The 19,289-nt window shown below is 46.7% G+C and overlaps 1 protein-coding gene across 2 annotated transcripts in view; it reads right to left on the minus strand.

Annotated features, from left to right (window-relative positions):
• The window catches only part of OXSR1 (oxidative stress responsive kinase 1), an 89,711-nt gene that overhangs the window by 21,195 nt on the left and 49,227 nt on the right, over window positions 1-19,289 (minus strand). For both annotated transcript variants that reach the window (XR_003908997.1, XM_029940565.1), the window contains exons 6-8: window positions 6,980-7,089; window positions 4,202-4,303; window positions 2,201-2,334 (exon numbers count right to left, since the gene is read on the minus strand). Coding sequence is in view for 1 of the 2 variants with exons in the window: in XM_029940565.1 (XP_029796425.1) it covers window positions 2,201-2,334; window positions 4,202-4,303; window positions 6,980-7,089 (346 nt within the window). In the remaining variant the exon portion in view is untranslated. The remainder of the gene's footprint in view (window positions 1-2,200; window positions 2,335-4,201; window positions 4,304-6,979; window positions 7,090-19,289) is intronic.

Below are 19,289 nucleotides of genomic sequence, written 5' to 3' on the forward strand. Positions count from 1 at the left end.
TGAGGCTGGCCTGGGTCGCTGTGAGGCTGGCCTGGGTCACTGTGAAGGAGCCGCCCGCCACTCCTCCCCACCCTGAAGCCACTATTTCCCTTTTCCATACACTATGCATCAGAAGCAAGACTCTCAGTCTAGCCTAGACTCAAGGGAGCCCATGAAGTTTTACATCCTTGTGATTGTATTTCTCATTTCTAAGCAGCTTCATTTGTTTTCTTGGTCATAGCCACGTTCTTTTCTTATGGTTCTGATTTCTTCCGTTAGGATTTAATCATTTTAAGCATACTTATTTTATAGACTCTTCGGGTGTCTCTGCGTTATCCACAGCTCCCGGAGCACTAATTCTTCTGCCTGCTGTGTCTGCGGACCTCACTTTGTGTTTTATAATGTCGGGCTGTGAGCTCTTCAACGGGGCGTTATCTGCAGAATCTCCTGGACCTACAGTGTGGAATAGTTTGAAGTGTACAGTTTTCTAGTTGCTTCTGTCAGAAATAAAACTGGCTTGGCAATACTTTTTCTTTCCTCTCTAATCTTGTGGGCTCCTGGATAATACGGGTAGTATAAATCCAGACTGTCAAAGCACACGATGTCCAGGTCAGAGGGTCTGATTATTCAAGAGAAATTTCTGTCGTGTCGTGGTGATGACGGACACATACTGTTTTCCGGTCTATCCCTTTGCTCAGAGGCCAGCTTGTGGAGGTCTTAGACTTAAGCAGGGATCCCAGTTTGGGGCCCTGGGGCTGGACCCAGTACCTCATTTCCCGGCCCACGTGGGAGTGTCAAATCTAACTGAGCGGGTTATTAAAGTGAACAGGGTCCGCTGGCGGCAGCCACAGGATTAGTTCACGACATTTCTTCTCTGATCCAGGGCTCCCCCGTCATTTCTGACACCTGAGGGCCTCCCTTCATGGCGAGCTTACCTCCGGATTTGGCTGTTATTTTTAAGTTTGATAAATTTATTCAGCATTTATAGATGTTTGTAACAAAAGAGTCCTGTTATTTTAGTTAATTAACTAAAGCGGAAGCAAAAGTCTCCCTGTTTTATACCAATTTGCTCAGAAACAAAGTTTTACCAGCACAAGTTTGACTTCTGCTGCTTATTCTTCTCACCCTTTCCAATACTGCCAACGATAAATTCTGAAGCCATATTAAGTGTACTAAAGGCATAACTAAGGATGTCAACTGAATCTTTTATTTTTGTTGATTTTTACAGAAATCAAAATTTAAAAACTCTGAGCGCTAAAAAACTGAGTGGAAAATATATGTGAAGTTGAAAAATGAGATTTATGGGGCGCCTGGGTGGCTCAGTCGGTTAAGCGTCCGGCTTCGGCTCAGGTCATGATCTCACGGTTCGTGGGTTCAAGCTCCGCATCAGGCTCTGTGCTGACAGCTCAGAGCCCGGAGCCTGCTTCAGATTCTGTGTCTCCCTCTGTCTCTGCTCCTCCCCTGCTCACACCCTGTCTCTCTCTGTCTCAATAATAAATAAACATAAAAAAGAAAAAAGAAAAAGAAAAATGAGATCGAGAAAAAACTGAACCCTAGTTCAGAATCAGAAGTTCTGAATTCAAGTCCCACCTCAATGACTAGGTAGCTGGCCGACCCCACAGATAAAAGGTTGTACTCAGTGACCTTCAACATTATTTGAGCCTTTAATTGATAAAGACACACACATTAGACCATGTTTATTCACTGACTTGCCATCCAATCTGTCTAATGTAAACAAGAAATCGCTTTGAATCTTTGGGGCACGTATTAAAATCTTTCCAATAAGGAAATACATACATGATCATGTGGCGTTAGATGTAACATCGGCTACATGTTATTTCCTTTGGTATTAAAGCTGTCAACAGCAGTAAGATACTTGTCTGCTTACGACTTAAGTACAAATTGAAAACAAGTTCTCCCACTGACTTGTTATTTTATTAGCACAAAGTTCACAGCGACAAATTTATAAAAACTTAACCAGGAAATAGCTGAACTATTTAGAATACACACTGTATACTAAAAAGAAGGGAGAAAGGAATTAATTCATTTCCAATCTAGTGTGATAGTCTCTGTATATTTTTCTAAAGCTTATACTTAAGTAAACATATCTGAATACGCAGAAATAATTTCCTGCACATAAATGTGTGTCTGCGGCCCTGAGACTCCCCACAATGGTTACATGTTTGATGAAGACAAACATAAGCTTTATCTCATATTTTACCTTTTTTCTGGATCCTTTTGAAGGCACAATGAAATCATTTTCCTAAATGATTTTCCGTATTTTTTCAGCATTTCCTTATCTTGAACGCCCGTTTCCAGACAAGGAGGATCATTCTGTAGCGTCAGCATTAAAACCTGGAAGAATTTTCGGTAGGACATAAACTCGCGCGCACTCAGGGCGGGCCGCGGCCAGGGCCCTTCAGGCCCGCGCCCTCCCAGTCCGCGAGGCGCTGTGCTTTGGGAAGGCTCACATCTAGCCCGGCGCCTGGACGGCACTGTCATTTAGGTCTTTTCCACACAAGTGACCCCCTGCAGACAGCTGGCTCCCCAGGCTGCGGGCCGCGAGGGCTCAACAGCGTTAGCGACGACTGTCCCTTAGGGGGAAACCTTTCTTCACGAGGCGCCCGGGGGCCCAGTGTGCTCAGTGTCCCTGCGGCACACGTCACGCTCTCAGGGTTGGGGGGCTTGAGCCCCACACAAGGCTTTGCGCTCCCTGAGCAGAACCTGACTTGGAGTCTCTCTCTCTTTCTCTGTTTGCCCGTCCCCTGCTCGTGCTCTCTTGCTCTGAAAATAAAGAAAATAAAAGAACCTTTTCTTCAGGTCCTCTGTCCTCATTCTTTTTTTTTTTTTTGAGACAGAGAGAGAGAGAGAGAGAGAGAGAGAGCGAGCGAGCACACAGGGGAGGGGCAGAGACAGAGACAGAGAATCCCAAGCAGGTTCTGCCCTGTGAGCACAGAGCCTGGCGTGGGGACTGAACTCCCAAACAGCGATATAATGACCTGAGCTGAAATCAAGAGTCGGACACGTCACTGACAGCCACCCAGGTGCCTCTCTGTCCCCATTCTTACACTGACAAACTACTTTACAACCAGTAAAGTCAGGGCGCCGGGGTGGCTCAGTCCAGCCCAGGCTGCGATCTCACAGTTCGCGGGTTCGAGCCCCGCGTCGGGCCTGCAGCTGTCAGCCTGTGGGTGCGGAACCCACCTGGGGTCCTCTGTCCCCTCTCTGCCCTTCCCTCGCTTGCACTCTCTCAAAAATATACATTTAAACACAAATAAATAGAAGTAAAATTGCAGCAAAATAAAAACAGTATTAATAAAAGCATGGCAAGACAGTGTGAGCTGCTGACTGAGTGTTCCCGGCCCCCCTGTAACAGGCCCTCTGTCACCGGCCTCCTCTTCCCGCTGCTCCTACCGCACGGGCCCCGACGGGTGCCTGCCTCCCAGGCCCGCCGCCGTTTCCAGTTCGCTCTCTTCTGCCTTCTCTGTAGTAACTATTTTGATTATTCTGTCCCTCCTAAATCTCTTCCTTCTTTGTAACGACGGTCATTACCTACATGGTGGCATTTGGGGTGAGTTGTGTTTTTCTAGACTGTGTGGCTTTTTTATAAAAGCATAAGCCATTTTTCTTTCTTTTTTTTTTTAAGTTTATTCGTTTATTTTTGAGAGAGAGAACACGCATGGGGGAAGGGCAGAGAGAGAGGGGGAGGTCCGAAGACAGGCTCCAGGCTCCGAGCTGTCAGCACAGAGCCTGACACGGAGCCCGAACTCACAAACTGTGAGATGACCTGAGCCGAGGTCGAATGCTCAACCCACTGAGCCCCCAGGCGCCCCATAAGCCAAGCCAATTTTCTGAACACAGAGTCAACACTAAAGGATACAGAGGGGCTGCAGCCACAATTAATACTTGCCTTTCAGAGTCGGTTTATATTTACAGAAATGGGATGAATAAGGGCTGGAGGTATCTCTCGTTTCGGGCGCAGAGGCTAACGTGTGTGCGCGTGGCTACGGTCTTGCCGCCACTGCCCGCGCTGGGTGAAGAGGGGGCCTCACCTCCTCCCCCACCCACCGCCTTTGAAAATGTAAACCTTCCTTTGTCCTCAAAATAGCTTCCCACTTTACAGTCATAAAAACGCACCCTTTTCCAATCCATTTACACTAGGATTAGTCTCTGCACGGAAACTGGGCCGGGCTGGGGCATGGGTGCTGGCTGTGAACCTCACCTTCATCGGTGGATATTTATGGTAAGGGGCCGCCCCGGTGGCCAGTTCAATTGCTGTGATCCCGAAACTCCAGATGTCCGCTTTGAAATCATAGCCTCGGACCTGCAAAGAACAGGAAGATGCACTGATTGCCACCCTGAAAGTACTTTTTATTTCATTTCTCTTTGTAGTAATCTCTCTACCCAGTGTAGGGCTTGAACCCACAACCCCAAGACCAAGCGTTACACGCTCTTCTGACTGAGCCAGGCAGGTGTCCCGAAAGCACTTTCAAAAGGAAGCTTCTAACATGTATCAAGAACCTGAAAGTGTTCATAAGCTTTTTTTTAATTAAAAAAATTTTTTTTAATGCTGGTTTATTTTTGAGAGAGCGAGAGCGAGAGAGAGAGAGAGAGAGAGAGAGAGAGGCAGAGCACGAGCAGGAGAGGGGCAGAGACAGGAGGCACAGAATCCGAAGCAGACTCTAGCTTCCGAGCTGTCAGCACAGAGCCCGACGTGGGGCTCAAACCCACAAACCCTGAGGTCATGACCTGAGCCGAAGCCGGATGCCCAACTGACTTGAGCTCCCAGGCGCCCGTGGACGTGTTCATAAGTGTTAAGCCAATAAAGTAATCCAGAGTAAGCAAAAGCTAGATATACTTGGTAACAGAAGAACAAAATGCAATGCAAATGAGGTTCCCCAACAATGGTGAGATTGTTAAGTACGGTACACTCAGGTCAGGGGAGTGCTACGTAGTCAGCTAAATGCACTGTTAATGCATTCTATATGAAAATATGGAAAACCACTTGTGAGAAAGCATTTGTGAGAAAAGAACACAAAATTCTTCACAAGTTTTGATAAATGTATATAATGCATTTATAATACAATGTATATAATGATAAATGTATAAAATGTATGTGTCTAAAAATTTTTAAAGCAGCGTAGGGGCAGAGAGAGAGGGAGACATAGAATCCAAAGCAGATTCCAGGCTCCGAGCTGTCAGCACAGAGCCTGAACGCGGGGCTTGAACCCATGAACCGCAAGGTCATGACCTGAGCCAAAGTCAGACGCTTAATGGCCTGAGCCACCCAGGGGCCCCCTTATTTGTCTTTTGTTAGAAAAAGAACTAGAACAAAATTGTTAGGCTCTAGTGGAAAGTTCTGCTTTCCAAATTCTCTACGGCATGGTACTGTTGTAACCTGTTCCGTAACTTAGTTTCTATGATGAAAAAAGATACAAGGGGTGTGAATATTTTCCAAGTTCTTAATGTGAATACGTTGCCAAATGTCTTCCCGTTTGTACTGTCATGAGCACGTTATAAAAGTAAATATTTTCCAGGGCGCCTGGGGGGCTCAGTCGGTTAAGCATCCGACTTTGGCTCAGGTCATGATCTTGTGGCTGGTGGGTTCGAGCCCCACGTCAGGCTCTGTGCTGACAGCTCGGAGCCTGGAATCTGCTTTGGCTTCTGTGTCTCCCTCTCTCTCTGCCCCTACGCTGCTTTAAAAATTTTTAGACACATACATTTTATAAATTTATCATTACGTACATTGTATTATAAGTGTCTCGCTGGCCCGGAACCAGGTGCGTGGGCTCCGCATCAGCATCGCCCGAGGGCACGAACACGTCCCCACCGACGGGGCGAATACGGGTGGTGACGGAGCGAGGGGTGGACTCGGCTCCACACACCGACCTCGGTAGATTTCTAGGACTGTGTGGAAGCACCTACAGGGCGCCGGCACCCGCTCCCTGGAGGTGAGGAAGGCAGGCTGGCGTGGGCGTACTTTACAAGACAGAACAGGTGGGGCGTGGAGGGAAGGATCGAGCACGAGGTCCTGGGACACACAAGGAAAGGCAGGAAAGAAGCCAGAGAAATGGGCCGGCAGGCAGGGGGGGAGTGAGGGAAGCAGGGAAACTGAGGCCGTAAGTCGAGGTGGACACGCCCAGCTGCCCCGAGGACGACGAGGGAGAAGAACCCGCGCTAACTCGAGGACAGCAGAGGCTCCGCGAGGCGCTGGATGACGGACGTCCCCGGGGCCGTTCCCCCGCGAATGGAAACGGAGTCGCGGGCAAGCCGGCCCTTCAGAAACCGGAGCAGTGAGACCACGCGACAAAGACGGGGTCACTCAATGTGTAAGTGGAAACTGCTCCCGAGCCGGTCAGTGTATTGCTGCTTGGGCTGTGTGCGGGCTTCGTGGACCACTTAATGAAGACCCCGAGGCTTTTTGCTCTTGCTGCTGGCGGCGGACGGGTGCCCGAACCCGGGGACAGAGACCCGGGTGTCCCAAAGCCGGCGCGGCACGCGCGCCTCCTCTCTGAAAGCCCCCGGAGGCCATCTGGCCTGCAGGGAAGGCCTGCCGTCGAGCCTGCTTCGGCGTTACCGAAGGAGACCCGGAGGGGCTCCCCTTTCGGGAAGAAAGGCAAAAAGTGGACCCAGGCCAGCGTCGGCGGCCACCCTGCCCCAGGACCCCGCGCCGGTCGGGGCGCCAGGGCTGGGGAGCACACAGCCGTCCGCTCCTTCTCCCCGTTTGTTTTGTGCCGCCCAGGGCGAGACGTGTGCCGTGGTGTCAGAAGAGCCCGAGAGAGGTTATTTTTTAGGTCTGGAAACGCTAAACAATTTTTCCAAATAAATTAGAGTAACTGCTTCCTCCTTTCACACCGTTTTGGCTCACGAGGGGTCTCCAGGGAAAAAACCGCGCTGCGGAGCTGGGGACCCGGGTACAAGCAGAAGCGGACGCTGCTCTGGGTTTCCGTTCTGTAACAAAACCCTAAACCATTTTTAAAAGACAAAAGACAAAGAGTACCTGTTCCATGACTTCAGGGGCCATCCAGCAAGGAGTTCCGACAAAGGTCTTTCTCACCTTATTTCGGGTAATATCACCACCAGTCGCTAAAAAAGCGCTAACCCCAAAGTCTGAAACAGATCCAACAGCAAGGCGTTAGAAGTGCGGCAGCTAACACAGTGAACGGGGAGATAATACAGAGACCTCTGCACGAACACACGGCATGTTCTCTTCTTTCCTCTGAGGCTCCTGCCTGTATTAGACACAAGTTAACACAGCACCATCTCGGCAGATTTTCCTCCTTCCTCCAACCCACTCTGGGAGCATCACCCTTCCAGACTAAAAGTCTGTGCCCGTTAGCAGCGGCCCCCCTCCTCCCCGGCCACTGGCAGCCGGGGTCCTAACGTTCGGCTGCTACGATTTTGAATACTCCTGAGGACCGCGAATAAGTAAAATCAGACACTGTCCGTCTTTTGTAGCTGGGTAATTTACTTAGCACAATGTCCTCAATGTTCATCCGTTTTGTAACATATTACGAAATTCCCTTAGTTGTTTTAAAAATTTTTTATATTTATTTATTTTTGAGAGACAGAGTGAGACAGAGTGTGAGCAGGGGAGGGGCAGAAAGAGAGGAAGACAGAATCTGAAGCAGGCTCCAGGCTGTCAGCACAGAGCCTGACACAGGGCTTGAACCCACAGACCGTGAGATCAGGACCCGGGCTGAAGTCAGACACTTAACACTGAGCCTCCCAGGCGCCCCACAAAATTTCCTTACTTTCCAGGCTGAGCATCTCACTGTATGTATACACCGTATTTTGTGTGTTTTTTCATCCGCTGATGGCACTGGGCTGCTTCCGCATCGGCCGTGGTAACGATGCTATGAAAATAGGTGTCCTAATAATCTTACGAGTCCCTGCTCTCGGTTCTTTGGGATTCTAAATGCAGAAGTGGAACTGCTGGATCGCACGGTACAGTCATTTTATTTGTTTATTTAGAACAGGGAGGGGGTGGGGGAGGACAGAGAGAGAGGGAAAGAGAGAGAGAGAGAGAATCCCAATCCCAAGCAGGCACCTTCATCTGAGGACTGTGAGATCTTAACCTAAGCCAAAACCCAGAGTTGGATGAAATCCAGAGTCCACACTTAACCTACTGAGCCATCCGGGCGCCCCACATTCAAGGGTTTAATCCACTTTGAGTTAATTTTTACCTGTGGTGTGAGACAGTGATCCTACCCAGCTTCACTTTTTTGCATGTGGCTGTCCAATTTTCTTAATACCACTTCATGAAGACACTGTCTTTCCCCATTTATGTCATTCGCTACTGTAAATAATGCTGCCGTGGACATGCAGATTTCTTTCTGAGTCAGAGCTTTCATTTTCCTCGGGTAAGTCCTCAGAGGTGGGATTCCTGGATCACACCACAGTTCTGCTGTCAGCTTTCTGAGGACCCTCCCTCCTGTTTTCCATTGGCTGCATCAATTTACAATCCCACCTACAGTGCAGAAGGTTCTGGCTTTCCCTCATTCTTGTCCATGCTTGTTATTTCCAGTCTTCTTGATAACCGTTTCTAACGGTGTGAGATATCTCGATGTGTGTGAGGTTCTGATTTGCATTTCCCTAATTACTCACTTATCTGTTGACAATTGTATTTCTTTTGTGGAAAAATGTATGTTCAGATCTTCTACCCATTTCTTAATCAGAGTGCTCATTAAAAAAATCAAGGGAGAGAGAGAGAGCACAAGTGGGGCAGGGGCAGAGAGAGACAGAAAAGGAGACACAGCATCGGAAGCAGGCTCCAGGCTCTGAGGTGTCAGCCCAGAGCCCGACGTGGGGCTCAAACTCACAAACTGTGAGATCATGACCTGGGCTGAAGTTGGACACTCAGCCGATGGAGCCACCCAGGCGCCCCTGTTCATTTTTGATATTGAGTTGTATGAGTTTTTTATATATTTTGGATATTAGTCCCTTATGAGATATATGATTTGCAAATGTTTTCTCCCATTCAGTAGGATGTCTTCTCATTTGATTTCCTTTGCTGTGCAGATAAAAAAAATTTTTTTTAATGTTTATTCATTTTTTGAGCGAGCAAGACACAGCACAAGTGGGGGAGGGGCAGAGAGAGGGAGACACAGAATCTGAGGCAGGCTCCTGGCTCTGAGCTGTCAGCACAGAGCCTGATGCAGGGCTTGAACTCATAACCTGTCAGATCATGGCCTGAGGGAAGTCAGTCGCCCAACTGACTGGGCCACCCAGCCCCTTGTGCAGACTACTTAAAAAGATTTTTTTAGTGTTTATTTTAGAAAGAGAGGGAGGGCAAAGAGGAGAAGTACAGAGGACCTGACGCAGCATCGGCTGACAGCAGAGAGTCCAATGCAGAGCTTGAACCCATGGACTGTCAGATCACGACCTGAGCTGGAAGTTGGGCCGCTGAACCGACCGAGCCCCCCATGCGCCCTGCTTACAGATTTTTCATCTCATATTCCTATTTGTTCACTTTTGCCTTAGTTCCTTTTGCTTTTGGCATCGGATTCAAAAAATCACCAAGACCTGTATCAAAGGTCTTGCCATCCTCGTTTTCTCCTAGGAATTTTATGGTTTCGTGGCTTACGGTCTTTAGTTCACCTTGAGTTAATTTTTGCATATGACGTAAGATGGTGTTCTGGTTTCATTCTTTACATGCGGCTGTTTGATCTCAACACCGTGTACTGAAGAGACTATCCCCCTTGTATACTTTTTTTTTTGGTATTTTTTAATGTTTTGTTTATTTTTGATACAGCGAGAGGGACAGAGTATGAGAGGGGGAGGGGCTGGGAGAGAAGGACACACAGAACCTGAAGCAGGCTCCGGGCTCTGAGTTGTCAGCACAGAGCCTGATGTGGGGCTCGAACCCACGAACGTTGAGATCTGACCTGAGCCGAAGTTGGAGGCCCAACTGACTGAGCCCCCCAGGCGCCCCTCCCCTTGTATACTCTTGACTCCTTTTTGGTAAATTGCTCATGTGTGTATGGGTTTATTTCTGGGCTTTCTATTCTCTACCACAAATCTATAAGTCTGTTTTTATGCAAATACCATACTGTTTTAATTAGTATAGCTTTGTAATATACTTTGAAATCAGGGAATCTGACGCCTCCAGCTCTGTTCTTTTTTTTTTTTTTTAATGTTTTTTAATTTATTTTTGAGAGACAGAGAGAGACAGTGTGAGCAGGGGAGGGTCAGAGAGAGAGGAAGATGCAGAATCTGAAGCAGGCTCCAGGCTCTGAGCTGTCAGCACAGAGCCCAGTGCGGGGCTTGAACCCACAAATCGTGAGATCATGACCTGAGCCGAAGCCAGACACTTAACCGACTGAGTCACCCAGGCGCCCCAGCTCTGTTCTTTCTTAAGATTGCTTTGGCTATTTGAAGATTTTTATGATTCCAGATATATATTAGGACTGTTTGTTCTATAGCTCCAAAAAATGCCATTATAATCTCAGTAGGTATTACACTGAATCGGTATACTGTTTTGAGGAGCACAGACATTTTAACAACATGAATTCTTCCAATTCATAGGCAAAAAATATCTTTCCATTTATGTCTTCAACTTCTTTAATGTCATGTAGTTCTCCATATACCGACCTCTTTGATTAAATTTATTACTAGGAATTTTACGTTTTTTGATGCACCTGTAAATAGGATTGTTTTCTCAATTTCTGATAGTTATTAATGGACAGAATGCAACAGATTTGCATGTGCTGATTTTGTATCTTGCAACTTTACTACATTTGAATATTCTAACAGTGTTCTGATGGGAGTCTTTAGGGTTTTTTATGTTCAATAGCAAGTCATCTGCCAATGAGGACAGTTCCACTTCTTGCTTTCTAATTTGGATGCCTTTAATTTCTACACGCGCCTAACTGCTCTGGCTAGTACTTGTGACTACTTTGAATACAAGTGGTGGGAGCAGGCATCTTTTTGTTTGTGATCTTACAGGAAATGCTTTCAGCTCACCCCTGAGTATAGTATTAGCTGTGGGCGAGGCACATATGGCCTTTATTATGTTGAGGTATGGTCCCTCTACACTGGCTTCATTGAGAATTACAAATGGATGTTGAATTTTGTCAACTGTTTTCTCCACATGTTGACATGATAGAGTTTTTATCCTTCATTTTGTTAATGTGTTATGTGTATCACATTGACTAATTTGCAGATGATGAACAAACCTTGCATTTCTGGAAGACCCACGTCGTCAAGGTGCATGGTCCTTTTAATGTCTTGCTGAACTGAGTATAGTAAGATCTGCTGAAGGGTTTTGTGTCCATGCCCCTCAGAAAACTAGCCGATAATTTTCTTTTCTTGCGTCATTCTTGTCTGGTTTTGGCATCAGGGTAATGCTGGCCTCATAAAATATGTCTAATAGAGTTCTTGCCTCTCCTTTTTTTTTTTTCCCCTTTTTTTGAAAGAGTTTGAGAAGGATTGGTATTAATTCTTCTTTCAACGTCTGGTAGAATTCACTAGTGAAGCTGGCTGGTACTAGAGGGTTGGGAGGTTTCTGATTACTGTCAACCATTTTACTAGTAATTGTTCTATTTAGGTTTTCTATTTCACCATGAATCAGTCTTGGTAGGTTGTTTCCAGAAACAAATCCATTTCTTCTAAATTGCCCAACTTGCTAGCATGTAATTGTTCATAGCAGTCTCTCATGATCCTTTCTATTTGTAACTTTTTTTCCATTTCCTTCAATCTTCTTTTTCTTGGTGAATCTAGCTAAAGGTTTGTTAATTTTATCTTTTCAAAGAGCTAACTCTTGGTTTTAATGCTCCCTTCTAATGTCATTATAGTCTCTCTTTTGTTTATTTCTGTACTAGTCTGTTATTTCCTTCCTTCTGCTAACTGGGTCTCATTTCTTCTTCTTTTTCTAGTTCCTTAGGGTATAAAGTTGTCTGAGACTTTTATTTCTTGGGGTAAGCATTTATCAACGATGTACTTCTCTTTTAGAATTGCTTTTGTTTTCAGAACCAAGAGATTGGTGATTTGGGCTGGGGATGAGGGTTGGGAAAAGAACTGCTTTTGTTGCGTCCAGTAAATTTCATATGTTACATTTCCATTTCCATTTGTCACAAGGTATTTTTTAAATTTCTTCTTTGACCCACTGGTTGATTAGTAGCATGTGGTTTAGTCTTCATACAGTCATAAATTTTCCCATTTTCTTCACATAGTTAATTTCTAGTTTCAGTCCACTGTGGATAGAAAAAAATGCTTGCTTTGATTTCAGGCATATTAAATTTATTAGGATGTATTTTGTGACCTAATACATGGTCTGTCGTGGAGAATGTTCCATGTGTATTTGAGAAGACGGTACACTCTGTTGCTTCGGGATGTGAAGTCTGAAGTGATGTCTTCTAGCGGACTTCTGTCTGGATGACCTACCGCTGATTTAGGTGAGGTCACTACTCTTATTATATTGCTGTCTACTGCTCCCTGTAGGTCTGTTAATACTTACTTTACATAATTAGATGCTCCTATATTAGAAGCATCATTTTTACATATTTTGTTTGGATTGGCCCCTTTATTAAACATCATTTAATGCTCTTCTTTACCTCTTATTACGGTCTTTGTTCTAAAGTCTACTTTGATATATCTACTTCACTTGTGATTTTTGCAGTTCGAGTCTTCTCTCTTTTCTTAGTCCATGGAGCAAAAGGTTGTCAATCTTGGAGACCTTTTCTAAGCATCACCGCCCTACTGCTTTTCTAGTCTCTATTTCCTTTACCTCTTCTCTAACTTGTATTATTTCCTTTCTTCTACTAGCTTTGAGTTTAGTTTCTTCTTTTTCTAGTTGATTTGCTATCTTTCTTATTTTTTAAGTATCTACAGCTATAAGCCTGCCCCTGGGCCAACAGTTGTGCCATGTCCCATAACTAGTGATTCTGTTCTCATTCATCTGTGTTTTGAGATTTCCCTCGTGAAGCTTTCCTTTATCCATCGGTTGTTTGAGTGCGCGTTATTTAATTGCTACAAATTAAACTGCTTAATGACAAACGTGTGTGCCGATCCTGTTGTGTCGTGTGTGCCGTTAGCTCTAGCGGGGGTCCGGCGGTAAGTCTTCCGGTTCCACACCTCCCGTCTGTTGCACCTGTTACTGAGAATGGGGTATGCAAGTCCCCCACTACTGATGAGGAGCTGCTTCTCCCTTCAGTTCTCTATTTCTGTCCTGTATTTTGTTGGCTATGTTATTACGCACGCAAATATTTATAGCTGTTGTATCTTTGTGCTGTACTGAACCTTTTGTTAATGTGTAATGTCCTTATTTGTTTTATATTTTAAAATGTTTTATTTCTGAAGGAGAGACAGAGCATGGGCAGGAGAGGTGCAGCCCGAAATGGGCTCCAGGCTCTGAGCTGTCAGCACAGAGCCCGATGTGGGGCTTGAACTCACAGACCATGAGATCATGACCTGAGCCGAAGTCGGGTGCTCAACCGACTGAGCCACCCAGGCGCCCCCCACCCATCCTTTCACTTTCAATGTATTTGTGTCTGGGATCTAAAATGTGTCCCTTACAGAGGGCATAGAACTGGATTGAATATTTTTTTGAATTTGTTTTGCCAATCCTTCCTTTGATCCTTGTAATCTACTTACATTTGAAACAACTACTGATAATAAAGCACTGATTTCTGTCATTATGCTGTTTTCTACACGTCTTCTAGTTTTGTCCCTCATTTCCCGCCACATTACTTTTGTTTAGCTGACTTTTTGTTGTGAAATGCTTAGTTTTTTTTTCTCATTTCCTTGTGCTTATATTCTGTAATTGTTTTCTTTTTGGTTACCATAGAGATTACATTTAACATTCTAAAGTTATCACACTTGAATATGAATTTAAACCAGCGTAGAGGTGCACGGATGGCTTAGTCAGCAGAACATGCAACTCATGATTAAGATCAAGGGACCATGAGTTCAAGCCCCATGTTGGGTATATTGATTGCTTAATTTAAAAAAAAATTTTTTTTAATCTTGAATTTACACCAGCCCAACTACGATAATACAAAATCTCTTCTCCTTTCTAGCACTATGCCCCAATGGTTGTTATCACAAAATTATAACTTAATACACAGTGTTCAAAAACACCAACTGGCAATTCTTCTAAATAAATTGGTCTCTTAAGCAGAAAATACGTTTTGGATTTAGAAACCAGTTAATAGTAATAACTTTTAGGCCACCGCACATATTCACGCACAGAACAAGAAGTGAAGTCACAATCCAATGTTACAGTGATACTAGCTTTTATACTTGCCCATGTCTTTACCTTTATGAGACCTTTCTACCTTCCTACTGCATCGAATCTCTGTCTAGTGTCCTTTCATCCCACTTTGCAGGACTCCTGGGAGCACTTCTTGCAGGCAGATCTATCGGAAACAAATTTCCTCGGCTTCTGTTTATTTGGGAATGTTTTGATTTATTCCTTGCTTTTAAGGAGGATTTTTACCAGACACAGAATTCTTGATTGACAAAAAAATCTTATCATTTTAAATATACTGGCCCCGCCTTCTGGCCTCCAAAGTTTCTGATGGGAAATTTGCTAACTGCCTTATTGAGGGTCTCGTGATTGTGATGAGTCATTTCTATCTTCCTGCTTTCAAGAGTCTTTGTCCTTGGCTTTCGTAAGTTTGATTATACTGTGTGTGTGTGTAGGCCTCTTAGAGTTCACCCTACTTGGAGATCGCTGAGCTTCTTGGATGTTTATATCTGTGTTCTCCATCAAGTTTGGAAAGTTTTCGGCCATTATTTATTCAAATATTCTCTCTGCTCATCTCTCCTTCTGGGACTCCTACATGTGGACGGGTCTGCTTGATGGCGGCCAACAGGTCCTTCGAGCTCAGTTCACTTTTCTCCAGTCTTTGTCCTTTCTGTTTCTCAGACTCTGTAATTTCCATTTTCCTACTTTCACAGTCATCAGTTCTTTTCTCAGCCAGCTCAAATCTGCATTTGAATTCTTCTAGTGAGTTTTCCATTTTCTAGTACAAGTTATTGGACTCTTCAGTTCCAGAATTTCTTTTTTGTTTTTAGGTTCTCTGTCCTTATTCCTAGCTCCATTTTATTCGCACATGATTTTCTTGGTCTAGAGATCTGCTGATAGGTCTTTTTCAGTGACAGTTTCTGTTATTTCCTCTGAATGGGCTATACTTTTCTGTTTCAGTGACTGCCCTGTGATTTTCCTGTTAAAAACTGGACATTTGAATCTAATGATATGGCAATTCTGGAAATCAGGTTCTCTCCTTTCCCAAAGGTTGAGGTCTTCGGTTACAGGTTTTCTGTTGGCTGTGAGACTGCCTCTGTGTCAAGCATCAGCCTCAAGTGGTCACACGCTCTTCTCGGTACTCGTCTGTACCCTTTCGTGTACTGTGCAGTCCGTTTCCAAGTTTTCCCATAAATGTGGCTGTGTTTTAATGCCCGGCTCCAAAAATGGGGAGAGGAGAAAAACTAAAAGAAGGAAAAAAGATGCTGGCCCGTTAAGTCCCCTGGAAGGCACCTGGGGGGGTGCACAACACTGGCCGTCTCCCTCTTCAGCTGCACCACTGTGATCAGAAGCAGCAGTCCGTGATCAGCACACAGATCCGTGACATTGAGAAGACAGGGTCGCCGTGGGTCACACAAGCTGTCTGCCAGTGGTTCCAAAAACACGTGCACAGTTGCCTGCCAGGAGGCTGATGGGTAGGGGACAGGTAGCTCTGAAATGCACGGGAATTAACTGCAGTTGACCTCCCAAGCCTTCCCCTAGAGCTTACAAGCCTTCTGAGGAACTGCAGAATACTAAAACATAGTAGTTACAGCTGACAGATTCGCTGGTTCAGTTGTTGTCTGGGTGTGGAGAGCCTCCGGGGGTTTCCGACTCCACCACCTCCCCAGAGTCCTCCCGTCTGTAGTATTTAACCCCTTGCTTTGCCTCTGCAAACAATACGGCATAACCGGGCCTGGTTTAGAACCTACACAGCTGAAATCAGGTGCTGCATATTCTATTTCAACTGTTTTCTTTCACCATATCTATTTATAATGTATTAATGCTTTTGAATGTAGTTGTAATTCTATCCATAGTCATCGCTCTACAGTATTCTAATGTAGAAGCTAACCGTAATTTATTTATCCGTTCTATTAACCAAGGGCATTGGGTCTGTTTCAAACTCTCGGTGCCTATGAACGCTGCGGCACACATCAGCGTAATCTTCTCTAGGCTGTATGCCTAGAAACCGAAGGTTTAGGGTGTGCATATTTGAACGAATTCATTCTGCCGCCATCGAAATGTGGGATTTTTCCTTGCTCTACGCTGACACCAGCCACTGTACTGTCAGGTGTTTTTGCCAGGTCCTCCAGTGTAACCTGGCATCCCGACGCTATCTGACGGGTGTGCCTAGTACCTTGGTATGTACTGCTTCTCTTTACTGTGCTCCACAGACACCATGTTTGTCTATGGCAACCCTGCACTCGGCAAGTCTACGGGCACCATTTTCCCAACACTTGCTAACTTCTTGTCTCTGTGTCCCATTTTGATCATTCTCGCAATATTTTAAAGTTTTTCACTTATCACTGTATTTGTTATGGTGATCTGTGATTCGTGATTTCTGAGGTTACTGGTAAAATTCTTGGGGCACCACAAACCAGGCCCTTAAAAGATGGCGAAGCTAACGAATTCACGTTGCTGTGTGTGCTCTGACTGACTGTGTGTGTTCTGACCCCTCCTCTCTCCCCTTCCTCTCAGGCCTCCCTAGTCCCTGCGACACAAAAACATTTATGTCAGGCCAAGTAACAACCCTACAGGGGCCTCTAAGTGCTCATGTCAAAGGCAGAGACTCACGTGTCTCACTTGAAATCAGAAGCTGGACATGACTAAGCTCAGTAAGGAAGGCATGTTGAAAGCCCAAATGAGCAAAAAGCTAGGTAGGCCTCTCGCATCAGTTAGCCAAGATGTGAATGAAAAGGAGAAGTTCTTGAAGGAAAGTACTGCTGATTTGGAGAAAGCTGTAGAGGCCCTGGCTAGAAAATCGAGCCGGCCACAACATCCCCCGACCCAAAGCCTAACCCGGAGCAAGGCCTTCACTCGCTCCAGCTCTGGGAAGGCTGAGAGACGCAAGGAAACTGCAGGAGGGGAGTCTGGAGCCAGCGGAGTTGTTCATGAGGTCTCAGAAGCCGTCTCTAGAACGTAAGTGCCAGGTGCAGCCGCGAGCCGGGACGCAGGAGCCTTAACGCGTTACCGGAAGATCTGGCCATGTTAATTCACAGAGGCGGTCACGCGGAACACAGACCTGTCTTCGCAAGAAGATGCCATCTAGGACTTTTTAGCTAGAACCAAGTCAATGCCTGGCTTCAAAGCCTCAAAGGACAGGCTGATTCTCGTTAGGGGCCAATGCAGCTGGTGACTTTAGGTTGAAACCAATGTGGATTTACTAGTCTAAAAATGCTAGGGCCCTTCAGAATGACGCGGAATCTGCTCTTCCCGCACTGGGACAGTGCAACAATGCAGCGAAGATCTGTTTAGGACATGGCTCCCTGAGTATTTTCAGACCACTGCTGAGCCCTACTCCTCAGAGAAGACATCACTGCACACTGATGACATGCACAGTCACCCAGGGCTGCAGGCAGCTGTGCGGCGGGACTGTCCTCACGCCCGCTGACACGGCACCCGGCCTGCGGCCCGTGAATCGAGGAGGCATTCTGACCTTAAGTCTGACCATTTCATGAACACATTCTGTAAGGTAGTGATTCCTCTACTGGGATCTGGGTGAAGTAACTTGAAAACCTTCCGGAAAGAATTCACTATTCGAGGCGCCATTAAGAACACTGTGATTCGTGGGAAGATGTGAAAATATCAACAGGAACAGGAATTTGGGGGACGTGGATGCCACCCCTTGCGGAGGACTCTGAGGGGTTGAAGGGTTCAGTGGAGGAGGCGCCTATAGAGGTGGGGGGAACAGCCCCAGAACCAGACGGAAGCGGAGCCTGCAGATGACGGACGGCTACAGCTTTACAGCACAACCTGCACGGGTGAGGGGCTGCTTCTCACGGAGGAGCAGGAACGCGGCTCCCTGGGATGGACTCCACTCCTGGTGACGATGCTGTGAAGACGTCGAAATGGCAGCGAAAGATTTAGCACATGACATGTGCTTAGTTGACAAGGCAGCGGCAAGGTCTGAGCGGACGGACTCCGATTTCGAAAGAAGTTCTTCTGTGGGTAAAAGGGCACCGCATGCTACAGAGAAATCGTTTGTGGGAAGAAGCGTAAACTGTAGCAAAGCCTGTTGCCGTCCTCCGTGTAGGGCACTGCCAGCCCGCCAGCCTCCGGCGGCCGCCATGCCGCCCTGATCCGCCAGCGGCCATGGATGCGGAGGCAGGATCCTCTGCCAGCAAGACCTTTCCGACCCACCGAAAGCTCGGAGGTGGTTAATATCTCTTAGCAACAGAGCGTTTCTATTTAAGGTGTGCGTACTTTCCCCCCAGAAATACGGCATTGCAGACTGCAGCAGAGTGTAAACGTAACCCTCACATACTCTGGGAAACGGACGGATGCGTCTGACGTGCCATTTTGCACCACCAGCTTCGTGGCGGCGGCCCGGAGCTCAGGCCACGCTCCCAAGGTGCGCCTGGGAGGCTCAACACCTTTTGTTACACTTATGTTTCGATGTCTTCATTTGGGAATCTTCTGTCCATCTTTTTATCTGGCGTTTTTCTCAATGAATTCTTTCTTTTTCGAAACTGAAGCCCTTTGGCGGTTGTTCACGCTGCGAACGTCTTCTCCACTCTGTGTTCGCCTGTTTGTTTATTAATGATGATGAACCGTTTGTTCCTCTCTCAATAAAGAGAAGGAAGCTGGGAATTCTAAACGAGTCAAATCTAGCAATCTTCCCTCGTGTGCCAGAGCGCTCTGCGGCCTGGTTCAAACACTTCCTGAGGTTGGGACGTGAAGGCAGAGGTGCGATGAAAGCATCTTCTAGAGCCGAAGAAACGCCTCATGGTCTGGGTGACGACCGTCCTCCTGCGGAACGCGCGGGGGGCCGGGCCGCGGGAGGGCACAGCCGGGGCCCCAACTCCCATCTCTTCGGCCCAGAGTTTGCCAAACCCGCACTCCCACCTCGCGGTTCTTCATCGGCGAGTGGCCCAGGCAGCCGGACGGGAGCGGCCGTCAGCGCCCGAGCAGGAGGCCTCCGCTACCCGTCCCGCAGAGGGGAGCACAGGAGGCCGGGGGTGCCCGCGAGGGGCTCGGTGGGGGCAAGGAGCGGCGGCGGGAACCTGACGGACAGTGGGGGAGGAACGGCTAGGGTCCACACCGCAGGAGCGGCGGCGGGAACCTGACGGACAGTGGGGAGGAA

Source organism: Suricata suricatta, chromosome 5 (assembly GCF_006229205.1).
Source record: "Suricata suricatta isolate VVHF042 chromosome 5, meerkat_22Aug2017_6uvM2_HiC, whole genome shotgun sequence".
NCBI lineage: Eukaryota > Metazoa > Chordata > Mammalia > Carnivora > Herpestidae > Suricata > Suricata suricatta.